At 43.1% G+C, this 19,639-nt stretch overlaps 1 protein-coding gene across 1 annotated transcript in view; it reads right to left on the reverse strand.

Moving 5' to 3' along the window:
• Nucleotides 1-19,639, reverse strand: part of LOC126980728 (cytosolic endo-beta-N-acetylglucosaminidase-like) — a 63,970-nt gene that overhangs the window by 27,560 nt on the left and 16,771 nt on the right. The window contains exon 2 of the mRNA XM_050831008.1: nt 4,272-4,475. Within this exon, the coding sequence (XP_050686965.1) occupies nt 4,272-4,475 (204 nt within the window). The remainder of the gene's footprint in view (nt 1-4,271; nt 4,476-19,639) is intronic.

Raw genomic sequence — 19,639 nt, forward strand, 5'->3', positions numbered from 1 at the left:
GAGAGAGAGAGAGAGAGAGAGAGAGAGAGAGAGAGAGAGAGAGAGAGAGAGAGAGAGAGAGAGAGAGAGAGAGAGAGAGAGAGAGAGAGAGAGAGATTTACATAGATATTCAGACCACACAGACCCTATGGTCCAGACTAGGTGGTCTGTCCTTAAACCTAAGTGATTCTACATTAATCAAGTGGCTCCAAAACTTAATTTCTACTTTATTTAGTTAATATAAAGTTGAAGGAAGTGTCGGTCAAGCTTGTTTTTAACCCTTAAAGCGCGGGTGTCCACAATAGTGGACAGCCGGAGCGTGGGTTCGTAGCGCGGGTGTCCACAATAGTGGACATGGCATTTTTTTAATGAATACGCCGCCAGATTTGATTAGTTTGTCGTCAAGTACAGTAAACATGCCGTTTTTGAGCTTTATATGGGTATGGTACACAGAAGCTGTAAAAAGTGATGCTTTTTATTGCTAAATAATAGAAAATAAGAACAATAGAGGTGGGTATCTGTCTATAATAATATGTTTTCATAGTTCCTACTTCATAACTCTGTACTCGTTCTACCAATGCTTATATGGTGTTCAAATTAACGTCAAAGGACAGCTAAGGAAAAGGACTTTACAATGATACCTCATTCAGCAACGTTAGCTCAGTAAGAAAGAAGATACTTGAGGTTGAAGTGAGGTGTGTTTTTGAGTGAATATGCCCGCGTGGCAGGCCAGGCGCAGCAAAATCTAGCCCGCGCTTTAAGAGTTAAAGGAGTCAGTCGTGTTGCACTGGACCACTGAAGGTGGGAGCTTATTCCATTCTCGCAATACAACGTTGGTGAAGAAAAATTTGGTGCAGTCTAAATTTACTTGTCTACATTTAAGGGTAAAGATTCGTTTTATCAACGTTGCTCAAACTTGGACAAGAACATTTTAATTCTGGGTGTTTTCTGATGCTGTTTATTATGGAGGTAGGACTTTTCTCCGGAAATCACTAAATGATTGACTTTTCAATGCCTTTTGTGGATCCGCCGCCACAGCCGCAAAAGGGTGACCATTCCAATCCCTCAAACTACCATCCTATAGCTTTGCTTTCTTGTCTATAAAGCTTTTGAATCAATCCTTAACCGGAAGATTCAACAGCACCTTTCCACTTCTGACCTATCTGATCACAAGTATGGGTTCCGCAAGGGGCGTTCTACTGGTGATCTCCTTGCCTTCCTAACTGATTCTTGGTCATCCTCTCTTAGCAGTTTCGGTGAAACCTTTGCTATTGCGCTGGACATATCAAAAGCCTTTGATAGGGTCTGGCACAAATCTTTGCTTTTCAAACTACCCTCCTATGGTTTCTATCCTTCTCTCTGTACCTTTATCTCCAGTTTCCTCTCTGACCATTCTATTTCTGCTGTGGTAGACGGTCACTATTCTTCCCTTAAACCTATTAAAAGTGGTGTTCCGCAGGGTTCTGTCCTATCTCCCACTCTCTTTCTGTTGTTCATTGATGATCTTCTTTCCAAAACGAACTGTCCTATCCATTCTTACGCCGATGACTCTACTCTGCATTACTCAACTTCTCTTAATAGAAGACCCACCCAACAGGAACTATATGATTCCTGGCTGGAGGTGGCAGAACGCTTAGCCTTAGACCTTACTATTATTTCCGATTGGGGCAAGAAGAACTTGGTGTCTTTCAACACCTCAAAAACACAGTTTCTCCACCTATCCACTCGACACAATCTTCCAAACAACTATCCCCTATTCTTTCACAACACTCAGCTATCACCTTCTTCAACACTAAACATCCTCGGTCTATCCTCAACTCAAAATCTCAACTGGAAACTTCATATCTCTTCTCTTACTAAATCAGCTTCCTCGAGGCTGGGCGTTCTGTACCGTCTCCGCCAGTTCTTCTCCCCCGCACAGTTGTTATCCATTTACAGGGGCCTTGTCCGCATTCATATGGAGTATGCATTTCAGGTGTGGAGGGGCTCCACTCACACAGCTCTTTTGGACAGAGTGGAGTCTAAGGCTCTTTGTCTCATCAGCTCTCCTCCTCTTACTGATAGTCTTCTACCTCTTAAATTTTGCCGCCACGTTGCCTCTCTTTCTATCTTCTATCGATATTTTCATGCTGACTGCTCTTCTGAACTTGCTAACTGCATGCCTCCCGCCCTCCCGCGGCCTCGCGACACACGACTTTCTGCTCAAGCTTATCCCTTTACTGTCCAAATCCCTTACGCAAGAGTTAACCAGCATCTTAACTCTTTCATCCCTCACGCCGGTAAACTCTGGAACATTCTTCCTTCATCTGTATTTGCTCCTGCCTACGACTTAAACTCTTTCAAGAGGAGGGTATCAGGACACCTCTCCTCCTGAAATTGACCTCTCTTTCAGCCACTCCTCTAACTCTTTTTAGGAGCAGTGAGTGGCGGGCCTTTTTTTTAACGTTACATTTTTTTTTATGCCCTTGAACTGACTCCTCTGCTGGAGAAAAAAAAAAAATCTAAATGGGGAAATTAATTTTGGTTCAGGAGTGTTTTGGTTTGCATGCAAAATTACGGAGCTAATTAAACTCGTAAACCAAGGTATGACTGTACTGTTGAGCCTCGCTAACTCGGACCCTGGCAACTCGGATTTTGAGCTAAGTCGGACTCTGACCGACCCAGGGACTAAAGTCCGAGTTGAACTGCCCGCCCTGGTTGTGCCTGGCAGTACAGACTTTGACTGACAAGTGCCCGTCAGTCCATGTTGTTTACATCATAGCGTCACAAGCACCCGTGGTTGCTGCTGTTATTTCTCCTATTTTCAAGCCAGATTGTAATTGACATGTGTAACTTTTTGTGCCAACATGTCCTCAAGAGCTTCAAGACCAAGTGGGGTGAAGAGAAAGGTCACCAACTTGAGTATAAAACAAGTGTCTTTGCATGCAATGTATTTCTTTGTGTCCTGTAACATAAGTTTAATATAATTAAATATACTTTAGGTTTGCTTTTGAGGTTCTTTGGGGTGTTTTGGGGCAAATCTGTCTATGTTGGACATTCACGTTTGTCGGACCAACCTATCCCCCTATTAGTCCCGAGTTAGCGAGGCTCAACAGCATAGCTGGGCGTTATCGCGATACTTTATCGCTGATAACAAAATCGAGTTATCGGCCATCCGCTACTTATTTATTTAAATATCGGTATCTTCGTTTCTTTTGTAATCAAACAAGCGATAATCGCTATTTTTTTCTGGCTCTCAGAAAAACAGTGTTGTCTCCTTCCTACTGCGCCTGGGCGCCCGGTGTTGTATGAAAAAACCGGGTATGAAATATGTTCGGTGAAGATATTTCATACTTAGATCACAACATTAAAATACTATGTTATCTTTTTTGTTAGACTCAAAAACCACTATATCAGAGAGAAAAATCATTTAACTTTGTCCAAAAAATTATTATTCACTGCCTGAAATCTGTGATCCCGTTGTAAAGAGCGCAAACAGAAACCAGCGGCTTGTGTTAGCACATAGCGGCGTGGCCTCTCAGTGACTCGAGTGACGGAGTGAGTGCCAGTGTTCCGGTTCCCAGTGCTTCAGTGCTTCTTTACTGAAGTGACTGTTAAAGTGTTAATGGTGATAAGTAAGAATAACTGAATAAGAAGAGATGGGCCAGTTCACGAGAGACCAGTGTTTGTAAACAAAAGCTCCAGTTTTTGACGGTGGGAACGCCAAATAACACAACACCGGTTCAGGCGTTTCTAGTATTACCGTACATATGTACGAGTCGACGTGTGGTTTTCAGGTTTTGTAAGTTTTGAAAAATATAGATAATGAAAATTTGAATTCATCTGTTTTTTTTATTTAAAATATCAATATAGTATCGTTTTCCACTATCGGATTTATCGGTAGCTAGTATCGAAATTGTGGATTTATATCGGGTATCGGGTATCGGTTATCGCCTATATTTGTGTCTCCAGTTAACGAATATCGGTTATCACCGATAAGGTTTTTCATTATCAGTTATCGGGTATCGGGAATAAGGTTTTCTGTTATCGTGCCCACCTATGCTCAACAGTATTTACAAAAGTGGTGGAGCAGACACAGTTGGACTTGGTGCTGATGAGGAAAACACCAGATGTGTGAGTCATGGACTGTAAGGCTATACCTGGAGAGGCTTGTTTGATACAGCATACAGGTAGAGGTACAGGTACAGGTAGATATTGAAATACAAAAGCAGAAGAGAAAGAAGAGAAAATGTGTAAAGAGGATAAGAGTTGAAAGAAAACAACAAGAGACAGGTGACTGGGAAAAATCTCACCGGTCATCCAGATATCCACCCTTCATGTCATGGCACACCAGGGTCAGCGGCTGAGAGGAGGGTGAGGCTCGGGGCTGAAAAAGCCTCCTCACCCCTCCACCACTCTTTGGCTCTTTCCACTCAAGAAGCTCCTGCAGTGACATGAGTGGGAATGCCTCCTCATCCACACAATCCCTGTGGTGTTTGGGGGCAGGTACCATTATCCTGTTGAGAAGGGAAAAAGTTTTAGTTGTCTTTCTTGGGAAAGCTGCTATTATTTAATTTCTTTACAGCAAAGCTGGCAGTCAAGGGTAAAGATAAAGTTGGGGGCATACGCTACAGCTGCGCGTGGCCTCGGTGCTCATCTCTGTCGCATTGGCCCTTGAGCCTGTGGTGGGAGGGAACCCATTACCCCGGGACACAGGGCCAGTGTGACACCTGGGTTACCACAGTTTACCTTCCCCAGGTTTCCTCAGGTACCCAATTATCGACCAGTCTGAGAGGAAGGATGAACAGCTGGGTGAGCTGCACACCCACTGCCCGGGCCGGGATTCGAACCCGGGCCCGCAGAGTAGTGGCCAGGCACGCTGACCACTAGACCACGGAAGTGTAAGGGTAAAACAAGACAAAAACAAAACAATAAATTTCCAGTCATGCAAAAAGATGGCAAGATGGCAAAAGAGGTATTAGTACGACAAAAGAAAATCATTAAAAATGCTTTGGTTTACGAGCGGTGACTTGGTGTACAAGCATCCTGTTTGTACAGGTCGAAGACAGGAGCACGGGTTCCCTTTGTTCGCCGCAAGACGAGAGCGCTCAGAACGGAAAACAATGGGAATGGGGTCTCAAGCTGGTGTTACACCGGGCCTTTTTAATCCAACCACATTGGCGGTAAGCGCAACTTGTAACTCCAACTTTCCTGCATGAGCGTCACACATGACCAAGTTTGGTTGCCCGTATCCACAACGTAAGCAAACCAGTCGCCCTGTATTCACATGGTGCCTTTTCCAAAGTAAGGGCTGTTGTGGCTTATGCTGCTGTTACTTAAATTATGGACTTGTTGTAGCAGTTAAATGGAAGGAAGAAGCAGCTGTGGGTATGATCATGGCTTCAAAGCTGGGAAGACAGGAGTTTTTACCCAAAGCAACAACTTGCTCCCAGTTGGGTGTACAGGCAACCGCGGTTACTCCTAGCTCCAACAGTTGGAGGAAAACGCCCAGTGTGACACCGCCCTCAGTTCACATTGTACACTCGCAGAGGTACCATGCGTGCTCATGTCTGCTCACGTTTGTGTTCCAATGTGCGATCTCTGTGTCTTCAGCACCATATTATTACTATATTATTTATATATTATACTATATTATTTATATTTTTAATGTATTATACTATATTATTTATATTATTTATCATTGCTAGTTGTTAGTAAAATTACTTTTATTGTATAAAATAACATAAAATGATTTTTATGAATTCTTTTTGGGATATGGGACACATTAATGGGATTAACATTAATTTAAATGGGGAAGTTCGTTTTGGTTTACGAGTTTTTTGGTTTGTGAGCAAAATTACGGAACGAATTAAACTCGTAAACCAAGGTATGACTGTATTTAAATGTTGAAATGCTGGAGGGTTGTGTTTGCACTTCAATGCTATAACTTATTTTTTCCTGACAAGATGAGCTGAGCATTACCAATAAAATATTTCCTATAAAACATTCTTTTTTTTAGATCTTTACAATTGATTTTGGACAAACAACACTGTGGGCACCGTTTACTCACTTCACTTAACCAGTGCAGTGTTTAGTACGTACAAGTACATACCTTTTAAGGAAATGTTTAGTACATACTTATACCCTTGCCCTTTTGAACTGTTAAGGTGCTGTCATTTGTGTTTTTCATCTTTAATTCGTTACTTCAGAAGTATTAAGGAAGATACTGGAAACTCATAAAGGCAATGTTTTTCATATATGCATAGTTATTGAAAAAATTCATGTAGGTGTAATTCTGTCGCAAAATTTCAAGCATATTTTGCGAGTGCTTTATTCTTATTTCTACATATACAGTTTTACTATTTGAAAAAATAATGAGTATAGCCTACAAATATAGATGTTAGATTTCAAAATAATTGGAAATGAGAACTGGTGATTGGGGACAGAACTGTGTTATTTCAGCTTTGCAGCAGCATAAACTCCGCCTTGTGCTGTCCGCTGTTGCCGACTGAACATCCAGCCATTTTGTTACATTTTTTTCCATATATTTCTATGAATTTGTTATGTAAAAAGATATGTATTTATCATATTTACTATATACATGAAGGAATTGTGTAAAAGAAGCATAATAACAGCATACAAAACTCTATAAATAAATTTCATATTTTTTGTGTGACATCTTGACCTCCGAGACGGGGAAATAATGCAAATAAGAATCGCTGGGAAGCGACACTTCAAGTTGTCACATGATATTAATATATATACATCAATGGATTAGTAATTTTCTGGAGATTTTTTTAAAGAAAAAAAAAAGAATGCAAAAAAAATACAACCTGACATGACCCATTTCCATACCCAAAGTCGACATTCTATGGGTTAAGCTAATACTGTAAAAGTCCAATATTCTGAATTACAGTTGACCAAAGGTCATTTGGATTATTAAATTGTTTGAGTTATTGGGAGGAACCTCTAAAAATGAAAAATACATTTATGTAATCAGGAAAAATTACGCAATGTTGCTCAATTACTTACCAGTAATGCTTTAAGGCAGTGTCACACTGGCCGTTTTCCTCTAACCGTTGTGGCTACTGGCAACGCCCGTACGCCCATCCGGGAGTGAGTTGTCAGTTGTCCGTATGCTGGTGTCACACTGGGTCTTTTTCTTCCCACTGCGTTGGCGGCAGCTTGGACAACTGGCAACTTCTCCGAGTGTGCGTCACACACATAACGGGAAATTAGAAGGGTGTGCGGGGGAGGGCAGAAGGGAGAGCCAGGTCATGTCATGACACACACACACACACACACACACACACAGAAAGGGAAATGAGAAGGGTGGGGGGAGGGAGGGGCAGAAGGGAGAGTCAGGTCATGTCTTGACCTGAGTTAGGTCATATCCTGACCAAAGCCCTGATCTGACTCTCCTTTCTGCCCCTCCCTCCCAACACCATTCTCATTCCCCTTCTGTGTTTGTGTATGTGTGTGTGTGTGTGTGTGTGTGTGTGTGTGTGTGTGTGAGACAAGTCAGGGCATGACCTGACGACCTGACCTGAGTCAGGTCATGTTTTGACCAAAGCCCTGATCTGACTCTTTCTTTTTGCCCCATCCTCCCCACATCCTTCTCATTTCACTTTCGGTGTGTGTGTGACAGGTATGGACCTGACCTGACCTGAGTCAGGTCATGTCCTGACCAAAGCCCTGCCATGACTCTCATTTCTGACCCTCCCTCCCACACCCTTCTCCTTTCTCCTTGTTTTCATCCTCTCTATCTCACCTTTCACGGGAGGGGCTCATAACTAAAGTCAAGCTACACACCTACTCTTGAGTCGGGGGCTCGCCTGGTATTGAGGCTGTGCCGAGTTGAACCAAACGTGACAGGGAGGAGGCGGCGGGAAGTTCAAACGCGGTTAACATGTTAATAAGTCTCTTTCTCTTTCTCTCTCTCTCTCCACAGCCACAATGTTTGGAGGAAAACGTCCAGTGTGATACTACCATTTAACCCTTTAATGCCTGAATTATTTTCTCAATAATAAAAAAAAATATGATACTTTCTTTATGTTCATTTTGCTGCACAGTTGACATGTATATAATTTTTTTTTAAATATTTCAATATTCATGGATTTTCTCAAACATGACGAAAACATCACACTCGTCCTTCGTGCATTTAAGTTTAAGTCATTTAAGTCTCTCTCTCTCTCTCTCTCTCTCTCTCTCTCTCTCTCTCTCTCTCTCTCTCTCTCTCTCTCTCAAACTCTTTCTCTCTCTCTCTCTCAGACTTTCTCTCAAACTCTCTCTTTCTCCCTCTCTCAAACTTTTTCTCTCTTTCAAACTTTTTATCTCTCAAACAAACACACAAACAACGTTTTGGAGCCTTCTGATTAATGTAGAATCACTTAGGTTTAAGGACAGACCACCTAGTCTGGACCATGGGGTCTGTGTGGTCTGATTTTCTATGTAAATCTATGTAAATCTCTCTCTCTCTCTCTCTCTCTCTCTCTGTGTGTGTGTGTGTGTGTGTGTGTGTGTGTGTGTATATACAGGTAACTCTTGATTTACGCGAGTTTGGTTTACGCGTTTTTTAAATAATGCGGGGTCCAAAATCCAAATAAATGTTTAATTTACATGTTTTTTCTACTTATACATGATATTTAATGGAGTGGCCACCAGATGTCTCACTCAACTGGACTCACACGGTGCCGTGGCCACACAGCTGAGCTCAGTTCTTCCCGCGCGCCATTTGAACAACAATACAGTATCCACGCTGCCACGCTACTCAACAATAGGGGTGGGCAGGTACCGATACCAGTACCGGTACTAACGGTACCAGCTATACGGTACGGTACCGGTACCAGTACCAATACTAGCCAGTCGCACATGGTGTCCCTCATTTCTTCCTCACACGAGTGAGGCTGAGACTGAGTGCCTGAGTGGATATCTCGGTGATATGGATATTCTTTCTCTCTCTCTCTCCACTGAATGAAGTGAATACAGTCGTCCCTCAAATAGTACGGGGGTTAGGGACCCAGGATCCCCGTACTATTCGAAAATCCGTATAAAATTAGTGCCCCTCTTAAAAACACTCCTGGGCTGCGTTTGAGAGAGGGAATCGGGACTCTTAGAACATCCCGAGTGATCTCAGACGCGTGACGCGGCAGCACGAGTTGCCAACTCGGCACGTCTGCTGGCTCCTGGCTTTGAGAGGTGGAGCGCCTTCATGGTGTGATGACATCATCAGCAAATATGACGGCCCAAACAAACACATATAAGTGTTTCCATTACATTTCACCTCTCTGTGCCACAATAACCACTGCAGCTTCCTTTTCATCTTCTGTTGTAAGGAGTTCATCAGTCAGGACAGCTAGTAATGCATGTTAAACGTCGCCAGGAAGATCAGCGTACGCCATTTTGCTACGAGTGAGACGCCATTACAATAACAACTACGAGGTTTAGTAAAAGGACGGCCTTTATCTCCACTCTTGCAGCACTCTTGGAGCACCGGCAAGAATTTCTTTTTCACTATGATTTTCAGGGTGTTTGCCCTGAGGGAATAAGCCATTTCAAAGGCTGTAGTTGGGACCGAAAGGGACAACTACCTCCTGAAGTACAACCAAGACCCAAGATGATAGATACAGTGAACACTGCTCTCATTCACGTGGTATGCTCTCCCTACGGCAAAGTAACTCATCCCAAAACGTAACTTCTCCTAAATCTGAATTCTTCTCCAAGGTGAACACCTATCTCAAATGCATTGGGGTGCTTTCAGCAGGTGTTTTGTTAGAACAGTGTTGCCACTCATGCCAGGGCTACTTGGTGCGACAAGTGGGAAATTTAAAAATCCTAAAAAAAATCTTCCATGACAATCCGTATAAAACCGAAACCATACTATTGGAAACCGTACTATTTGAGGGACGACTGTATTTATTTTTCGATATAAACCTACCTCTAGTTTGATTTACATTGTTTTTGATTTACGCGACCTCTTCAACGAAACAACACTCGCGTAAATCAAGAGTTACCTGTAAATACATGTGTGTGTTTGTGTGTGTGTGTGTGTGTAATGCCGGGATGTGTAGGAAGGAGGAAAAACTTAGAAGTATAAAAAAAAACATAGGTTAAGTCATTATAAGTGATTACAAGTAGTTATAAGTGAGCATAAGTAGTTATAAGTGATTATAAGTCATTATAAGTCCATCATAGGCATGTAAGTACTTGTAAGAAGCTATCATTAATCACAACCTATAACATAACACATCCCCCCCCCTAGACTACAATTACACACGATGGTGCAATACTGTCCCGACAATTTTTCGGCGTCTACCGTCCCTCCCTTCCCCCTACCAGTGCACGCATTCAAAGCAGTTGCCAGCCACCTTGCTTGTAAATGTTCTATCTGTTAAAGTCATCCACTTACATAGATTTTTTCGCTGCTCCAAAAGTAAATTTCGTCACCTTGCAAGTTAAGAAACCATAACCCATATGTAAACTATCCTAATTTTCCCTTTCTTTTAAATTAAACCTTAATAGATTATAATCAGCTAATTGGCTCCTCCCTTTTTTCCCGCTCACGGGACGCCGCCCTCGCCACAGGTGAGTATAAAACTCGGGGTGGGTTTTCCCGGGCATCACTCACCCGCTCACCCAGCTGTTGTGCCCACACGTCTGGTGGCCACTCTCTGCCACACCCACACCCACACACACAACCCATACACCTACACGAACCCGTGGTTCTTTCCCGATGTGTTCTTTTAGTTGTTAACCTCAGTACTCCTCTTCTTTCCGTGATAAGGGTTGTAGGAAGGAGACCCCTTAAGCGTTCTTGGAACCTTACGGGGTAAAAACAGGGAATCGAACCCCAAAATTTCCTTTCTTTATCCCCTATTGCGGAAAGTACTTTGTGAGTATAGAGGCGTATTACCATTAACCTGTGGTCTTTCTCTAGAGTGAGAAGTGTTAGTAAAGTAAGGGGCTGTATATTTGTCGTTTTGACGGAAATTTTTCTCGCTGTGTTCCGGGCCTTCCCGGAGTGTAAGGTTTTCCCTCCCTGAGTTTTTCCTATATCTTATGTACCTGGTTTTGCAATAGATGTACACCCGCGCAAGGGTAAGGTTTTCCACAGAGAATTCTCAACCATGTTCTGACTACCATTGTGAGAGGAGAAACTAGAACTCAGTCGTGTATCCATTTCGCCCACTTGTCAGTTTTGGGAAAATCGTGCCTCCAATTAGCAGGTAACTGCAAACCGTGTCATCAGTTTTGACTATGTATAACTCCTAAACTAAGTATCACATGAATAAATGTACCAACCCATATTTATAGGCCTTTATTCCTTATCTTTTCTCCCCGTTGTGAGTCTTGTCCGGACGGCTGTGTAGTTAAAGTACCATTTTACCGCCCTGAGTTTTCCCCGCTCACCATGTTACCCCCTGTCCAAGGGATCAGAGTCTCGCTCTGGGTCACTTTAACCCCTAATTAAGTCCTTAGTCTTTTTATATACATATACTTTAAGGTTCCCAGTGAGCTACCGGTGACATAGTTTATCGGTAGATCTCTGGGTGGTGGCAGCAACTCTACCCCCAGGATGAGTCCCCCTTGATTTATCCCCTGATTTCCCATTAGTTTCATTTTCTTTTAACGTCATTTAGTGCCCCGAATTTCCAGGCACGACATGCGTGTGTGTGTGTGTGTGTGTGTGTGTGTGTGTGTGTGTGTATGTAAATACATGTGTGTGTTTGTGTGTGTGTACGTGTGTGTGTGTGTGTGTGTGTGTGTGTGTGTGTGTGTGATATTTGTTCATAATCAAGTATTTATGAAAGTACCATAATCAGGTGCATCCTCATAAAAGTCATCATGTGACTGCCGGAGATCCTTGCCATCATCCTGACTCACGGCATGGTGCTACAGGGTGTGCTGTATAAAATTGAATCGAATGGAATCCAATTTTGCCAAATGTGTATTTTTACTTGCGAAGAATGAAGTCAACGAAAAACTTACGTTTGAATAGGTAACCTAAATGTGACTTTAGAAATGTGAATGATTTACTGCTTTTATTCCTTTATTTTCACTAAAGATTTGGCAACTATGACAAATTATTTGAAGCAAAATACTTCCCAATGAGTGAGAGAAATGGAAGAAATAATCTGCACAGATGTGCACGTAACGACGCGTCACCCCTTTCTGACAAAGAGTAACTTGAGACCCCTGTGGGACTCAACTCAGCACCCTACTTCAACTGCTTACAACACAAGAGACTGAGACACACATAGTTCTGCCAGATAGAAAATCATTGATCCAGCCAAGCAAGGAGCCTCTGATGCCTAGATAGGATAGTTTCTTGAGCAATACTGAATGGCTTACGATGTCAAAGGCTTTGGAGAAGTCAAACATAATTATATCCACTATGTATCCAGAAACACACCACAGTCACATCATCATATTTAAGTAACAGCTAGTAGTCAATTGATCTGACAGATTTAAAGCCAAACAGAAAGTCTGACAGCAGGTTGTTGGTCTCAAGATACTTATACAAATTCTCTGCTATAATTTTCTCCTATGTTTTGCAACAGACAGATTTTAAAGTAATTGGCCTATAATTAAGGTGTGTAACGTGATCCTTTCTTGAACAATTGGCACTATGTTGGACTTCTTGCAGTCAGATGGCACCCTGCCCAATAGGAAACTCATTAAAGATCAAATATAGTGGCTTAGATAGGGCAGGGCTAGATTTCAAGAGTTGAGAGTGGAATTCATAAGGGTCCATTCTGGTGCTTGCATCCAAAGCAGCAAGTTTTTTGGCAATGCCATCTTGTCTCTCGGCAATACTGGACAGACAGCCATCAAAAGACTGATGAGGATATTGTGAGGATAAATTATCAGTAGTGTAAACTGCTGCAAAATTATCAGTGAATGCTTCAGACATTATCACACAGTCACCAATCAGTTGGCTATCAGGCAACTTGATTGGGCCCACTGATGGAGCTCCAACTTTTTTATTCCTTAAGTATCCATGAAATGGCTTAGAGCAGGGGTTCCCAACCTTTTTGTTCCTCTGTACCCCTTGGGCAATTTTAAAGGTTCCCGTGTACCCCAAAAAATGTAGGAAAAAACGATGAAATTGTAATATTTTGATATTATTTTATTATGAAATCTGTATATGTAAACTGTTGATATAATTTAAATAACAGTTTTGCTCACTAAAATGAGGAAATTGAAAAAGACACAACATTGTGCAATATGAATGCAGATTACAACACCAAGTATTGTACAGTGGTGGTTATTCTCTGAGACCCAATGTACCCCCTGAAAAGTGCAAATGTACCACTGGGGGTACATGTATCCCAGGGCCCGGATTCATCAATCTTACCAACCACGCCTCCGGTATCTCTCACATTTACTGGAGCCCTACCAGAGCTGCGGCATCTTTCAAACATGGGATTCATCAATGGTATGGTAACGCTCCGGTAACTCGCACCCTAGCAACAATTGGTTGGGCTGGATAGCCAGTCACGTGCGACCTTTGATGCTGTATTTCAGCTTTCATGTGTCGTTTGTTTACTAATACACAGACTTCAAAATCAAGACTTGTATTATACAGGGATAAATTCTGCCTTTAAACAAATAATTAGCGTGGTAATCCCTCAATTAGATGCATTTTTTTACGAATGAATGCACGTTACTTGTATATTTATCCTTGAAATAAAAATATTGTTGTGCTGGAAGCTTCCCCCGGCGTCCATGGGCTTCTAGAAGGCTCTGGGAGGAGCGAGCAGGGGGGCGGAGAGCAAGGCCCCATTCGCGCCCCGCGGGGCTAGCGGCCAGGCGCCAGGCAGGAAGGTTTTTTTTTTTTTTTTTTTTTTTTACAACAAAGGAGGCAGCTCAAGGGCACACAAAAAAAGAAAACAATAATAAAAAAAGCCCGCTACTCGCTGCTCCTAAAGTAAAACAAGAGAGGTGGCCGAAAGGAAGATCAAATACAGGAGGAGAGGTGTCCTGATACCCTCCTCTTGAAAGAGTTCAAGTCGTAGGCAGGAGGAAATACAGATGAAGGAAGATTGTTCCAGAGTTTACCAGCGTGAGGGAAGAAAGAGTGAAGATGCTGGTTAACTCTTGCATAAGGGGTTTGGACAGTATAGGGATGAGCATGAGTAGAAAGTTAAGTGCAGCGGGGCCATGGAGGGGGAGGCATGCAGTTTGCAAGTTCTGTAGAGCAGTCAGCGTGGAAATCTCGATAGAAGATAGAAAGAGTGGCAACAGTGCGGCGGAATTTAAGAGGTAGAAGACTATCAGTATGAGGAGGAGAGCTGATGAGACGAAGAGCCTTAGCCTCCACTCTGTCCAGAAGAGCTGTGTGAGTGGAGCCCCCCACACATGAGATGCATACTCCATACGAGGGCGGACAAGGCCCCTGTATATGGACAGCAACTGTGCAGGGGAGAAGAACTGGCGGAGACGGTACAGAACGCCCAGCCTCGAGGAAGCTGATTTAGTAAGAGATGAGATATGAGGTTTCCAGTTGAGATTTTGAGTTAAGGGTAGACCGAGGATGTTTAGTGTTGAGGAAGGTGATAGCTGGGTGTTGTCAAAGAATAGGGGATAGTTGTTTGGAAGATTGTGTCGAGTGGATAGGTGGAGAAACTGTGTTTTTGAGGCGTTGAAGGACACCAGGTTCTTCTTGCCCCAATCGGAAATAATAGTAAGGTCTGAGGCTAAGTGTTCTGCAGCCTCCAGCCTTGAGTCGTTAAGTTCCTGAAGGGTGGGTCTTCTATTAAAAGAAGTTGAGTAATGCAGAGTGGAATCATCGGCGTAGGAATGGATAGGACAGTTCGTTTTGGAAAGAAGATCATCAATGAACAACAGAAAAAGAGTGGGAGATAGGACAGAACCCTGTGGGACACCACTGTTAATAGATTTAGGGGAAGAACAGTGACCGTTTACCACGGCAGAAATAGAACGGTCAGAAAGGAAACTGGAGATAAAGGTACAGAGAGAAGGATAGAAACCGTAGGAGGGTAGTTTAGAAAGCAAAGATTTGTGCCAGACCCTATCAAAAGCTTTTGATATGTCCAGCGCAATAGCAAAAGTTTCACCGAAATGGCTAAGACAGGATGCCCAAGAGTCAGTCAGGAATTAGGAGATCACCAGTAGAACGCCTTGCGGAACCCATACTGGCGATCAGGTAGAAGGTCAGAAGTGGAAAGGTGCTTTTGAATCTTCCGGTTAAGGATTGATTCAAAAGCTTTAGATAGACAAGAAAGTAAAGCTATAGGACGGTAGTTTGAGGGATTGGAGCGGTCACCCTTCTTAGGCACAGGCTGTATGAAGGCATACTTCCAGCAAGAAGGAAAGGTAGATGTTGACAGGCAGAGGCGAAAGAGTTTGACCAGGCAGGGTGACAGCACGGAGGCACAGTTTTTAAGGACAATAGGAGGCACTCCATCAGGTCCATAAGCCTTCTGAGGATTGAGGCCAGAGAGGGCATAGAAAACATCGTTTTGAAGAATCTTTATAACAGGCATAAAGGAGTCAGAGGGGGGATGAGTAGGAGGAATATGCCCAGAATCGTCCAGAGTGGAGTTTTTAGAAAAAGTTTGAGAGAAGAGTTCAGCCTTAGAGATAGATGAGACGGCAGTGTTGCCGTCAGGACTGAGGAGTGGAGGGAAAGATGTAGAAGTGAAGTGTTGCCAACTCGCACATATTTTTGCTACATGTTCTTGTATGATCTAAAATATACTGTAACATTCTAGACTGTACTGTTCTGGATATATATAGGAGAAGAGGGTGAGAGGGGACAGTCCCAGTCATAGTAAGCTAGTGGTAAGTGAAGAGTCAGAGTGAATTGTACTACTAAGGAAGAACATTAAACTACAGAAACTGTGCAAAGTGTTTACATATCTCCCTCCCACGGAGTCTCCTGACAGCGACACAGAACCCAAGTAACACGTCCGGCATAACAATATACTCGCTTATGTAGCTTATATTCTGAACATTCTTGTATGTTACCTTCATAGTTTTCCGTCGCTAATGCCAGCTGCGTGCCTCGCTATCACAAGATTATTCTAATGTTTGCCCATATTCACCCCTCGCAACCAAAATTGGCTAGGGGGCCATTGTCATCATGCCTCACTGGTGCAGCCAAGCAATGGGTGTGGGCATGGGAAGCTGTGGCTGCTGAGGTGAATGGCGTGAGTGGCTTCGTGAGTAGTGTGGAGGAGGTCAGAGCAAAATTTTACAACATTAAACTCCACAGCAAAAATATTGGAGACTTGAGACAGGAGGGACTGTCACAGACAGAACATTATTCCCTCTGCAGTGTTTTAACAAGTAGGGAAAAGTCATGTGGGTGGACAGTTCCACAGACTTACATACTATAGACTGCGGCCTGCAAGTGAAGCCGGCCTGAGGCCGTGCACGGGTGTGCCCAGTTCATCCCAAACCGACGACTTCACACACCTCACTCCCACCCCGTTTCCTGACCCCAACATTCACTTTTGAGAAAAATGGAGACCACCATCATCTTCCTGATAAAATTCTGCATCACACTAGCATAAAATTGTAACAATAATGTGTAAATACACATACGAAAATCAGTTAAATGAATAGGGAATACACATTTTCTTGCATTTATTTATCTTCAACTCCTTCGTACTCAGCTGGTTTTCGTCACATCGCTTTTATAAGCCCAGATCCTAAATCTGCATGTTTTTCTGCTTCTGATGGTGTAGGGTACGTCACGAGGTAAAATATACATAGGCTCAAAATCACCTCCGAACATGAGCCGCGGCAGTGTCTACCCACTTACCACGCCTGCGGTAACTCAGTTACGGGTGCTCGGAGCCGCGGTAACTTTTGGCCTCACCACGGCTACGGTAAGTGGTTGAAGAATGCAGATTTACCGGGTGGGCGGAGATACCGCGAAACTTACCAGACAAAGGTCCGGTAAATGGTTTGATGAATCCCGCCCCAGGTTGGGAACCCCTGGCTTAGAGGAAGGATTGGAGTGACTGATCAGTGGTTTTTCATATTGTATCTGGGAGTGGATAAAGTATTTCCTGCAATTAGTGTTCAATATGTTAAACTGATTCAGGGCAGCTGTGGGTAGCCTCCTGGGATTGCCTGCCGAAAGTAATCCTGCAGTCTTTGTAATGATGCCAAGCTCTTTTCCAAGCATTTTTAAGAGCTCTGGGTGGTGACTTACATTTGGAGGTGGAGCTGATGTGCCAGGTTGGAATGTAGAGATCAATGAGAGGGTAAACAGTGCTCTTCAGTCGAGAAAACATATCGTCAACAGAAAAATCATAACTCAAACTCCCAGTCTATGTCCTGAAGATGTCTGTTAATATGATTATACAGTACCCTCTTGAGTTTCGCGCTTGCTTCATTCCGAAGGTATAGCACTAAACTCAAGGATCGCGAAACTCCAGATATTGAAATATATGAAAAAGTGCTTACTGGGAAGCTTCTGGTAGTTTTCTGTGTGTTATGGTATAATCTGCTAAACTTTTCTGTTATAAATCATTAAATCACTAACATCATGATTGACTTGTCAATGCCTATTGAACGTAAACTGTCGCCGCAATCGCAAAATAGCTCGAAGAGAGGTTCAACTTGCTTACTGCTTCCATATTTCCCTCACCGCTTACAGAGACCACATGAAAATACATGAAAAAGTGCTTATTGGTTCTGGCCCATGGAAAAAAAAAAACTTTTTTTTTTACTTTACTCCCTTGATATCACAATTTTTTTGACTTTACTCTCTTGTTATCTCAAAATAGTAATAGGCAGAAAATGGGAAGTGAGAACAGGTCGTTCTAAAGCCACAGTTGAAGGCGGCTGCCTTACAATTGGCTGGCAGTTCTGAATACACGCTTGTGATCCACGTGGTGTCGTCTGCTAATGTAAGGGTGGTTGCTCACGGTCACCCGTGGTACAGTTGGACAAACCTATAGCTTCTGGTAGTTTTCTGTGTGTTATGGTATAATCTGCTAATTCTTTCTGTTATAAATCATTAAATCACTAACATCATGATTGACTTGGCAATGCCTATTGAACATAAACCGTCGCCGCAAAATAGCTCGGAGAGGTTCAACTTGCTTACTGCTTCCATATTTCCCTCACCGCTTACAAAGACCACAAGCGGGCAAAAAAGAACAAATCCAGGCAAATTAACACTTTTAATGCTGTGTATTCCCGCAGTGCGCATGCGTGGTGGACAGCAGAATGACTAATTTCATCGGGGAGATATTTTACGCAACACCGGCCAGTGTATAGTGGACCTTCTTCTTCTTCTTTTGACCTGTAATGTTTTGTATCCCTTCTTAGGTCCTCCTTCTCCACACTTTTATACTTCACAACATGCACTTGGGGCCACTTTCACAGTCATTTTGTTTGTACTGATCGTTACCAATGGCGGCAATCGCCGCTCTAGTATTTCCACGTGAAACTGGCCAATGGGTAGTGATGTGATGTGATGGTGTCGGAGGTATTGCCTTTACAAAGGCACCTCGTGGCGGCTGCGGGGTTAGCCTCGCCCCGCACCTCACCACACTCTCAACACCTGTTGCTTTCTCTGCAGCCACCACTACCCCATAGGCCAATTTCAAGTGGAAAACTATAACGTCGATCGCCGCCATCAGTAACGATCAAAACAAACAGTGACTGTGAAAGCGGCCCTTATTTACTTAACAGTGCGCACTTATACACTTCACCATGAATTTAGGTGTTTTTCTGTTCTTTTCTTTCCCTGATTTTGGTTTCCTATGCCCTTTTGCTATTTTCCACTGTTACTTTTCACCATCGCTGCCATGCATTACGGGTCAAAAGAAGAAGAAGAAGAGGAAAACAACACCGGGAGATCTACAAAAAAGTTTTTTGGACTGTGGTTCCCCAGCACGGGGTGTTCTCTTATCTTGTTAATCAAGTAGTAAGCAAAGCAGCTCTGCCAGTCCATTTTACGAGTCTCTTGGTGGGCCATCTTCCACTGCTCCTCACTCCTCAGCCACTGCCGTCGTCTGTTTGTTTACATACAGCCGTTCAGTACCCACGTACCCACACTCGTATTCACAACTGTTTTCCATTCATACAGACAACCAACAACTCTCTCCCGGTTGGGCATACAGGCAACCGTGGTTGCCCATAGCCCCAATGGTTGGACACCGCCCTTTAAAGCAGCATGCATGACGCTGACGGTAGGTAAACGTGACCCGAACATGTCAAAGCACCGTGAAACTCATGGCGGTAATGTGCGAAGGTCATGATGGTAAGAATTTAGGACTAAGTGCTAAACTCGAGGATCACGAAACTCGGATAGCGCGAAACTCGAGAGGGTACTGTATTTTCCTTAGTTCCATGCTCTTTTAATTCCAGCACCTTCCTGACTTTGAACAGGAGACTGAAAATTATATTGAAGTAATACAGGGCAGTGGCCACAACCAGGGAAGAGTGAAAGAACTTCAAAGTCGCATACTCTGTCCTCTTCCGATTTTAGAACTAAGTCCAAGATGTTTCTGGATGGCACAAAAGTAGGGAACAGAACCTACAGAGTTAAGCCAAGACTAACTAAACTGTCCCAAAAAATTCAATGTATATAAGGGAGGAAAGTCATTTTGTAAATATGCATCATTTTTCCAGCCTAGTAGTGGCAAATTGAAATCATCACCAATGATAACTTCCTAAGCTGTACAAAAATCTA

The sequence above is a fragment of the Eriocheir sinensis genome, chromosome 45 (assembly GCF_024679095.1).
Source record: "Eriocheir sinensis breed Jianghai 21 chromosome 45, ASM2467909v1, whole genome shotgun sequence".
NCBI classification, from domain to species: domain Eukaryota; kingdom Metazoa; phylum Arthropoda; class Malacostraca; order Decapoda; family Varunidae; genus Eriocheir; species Eriocheir sinensis.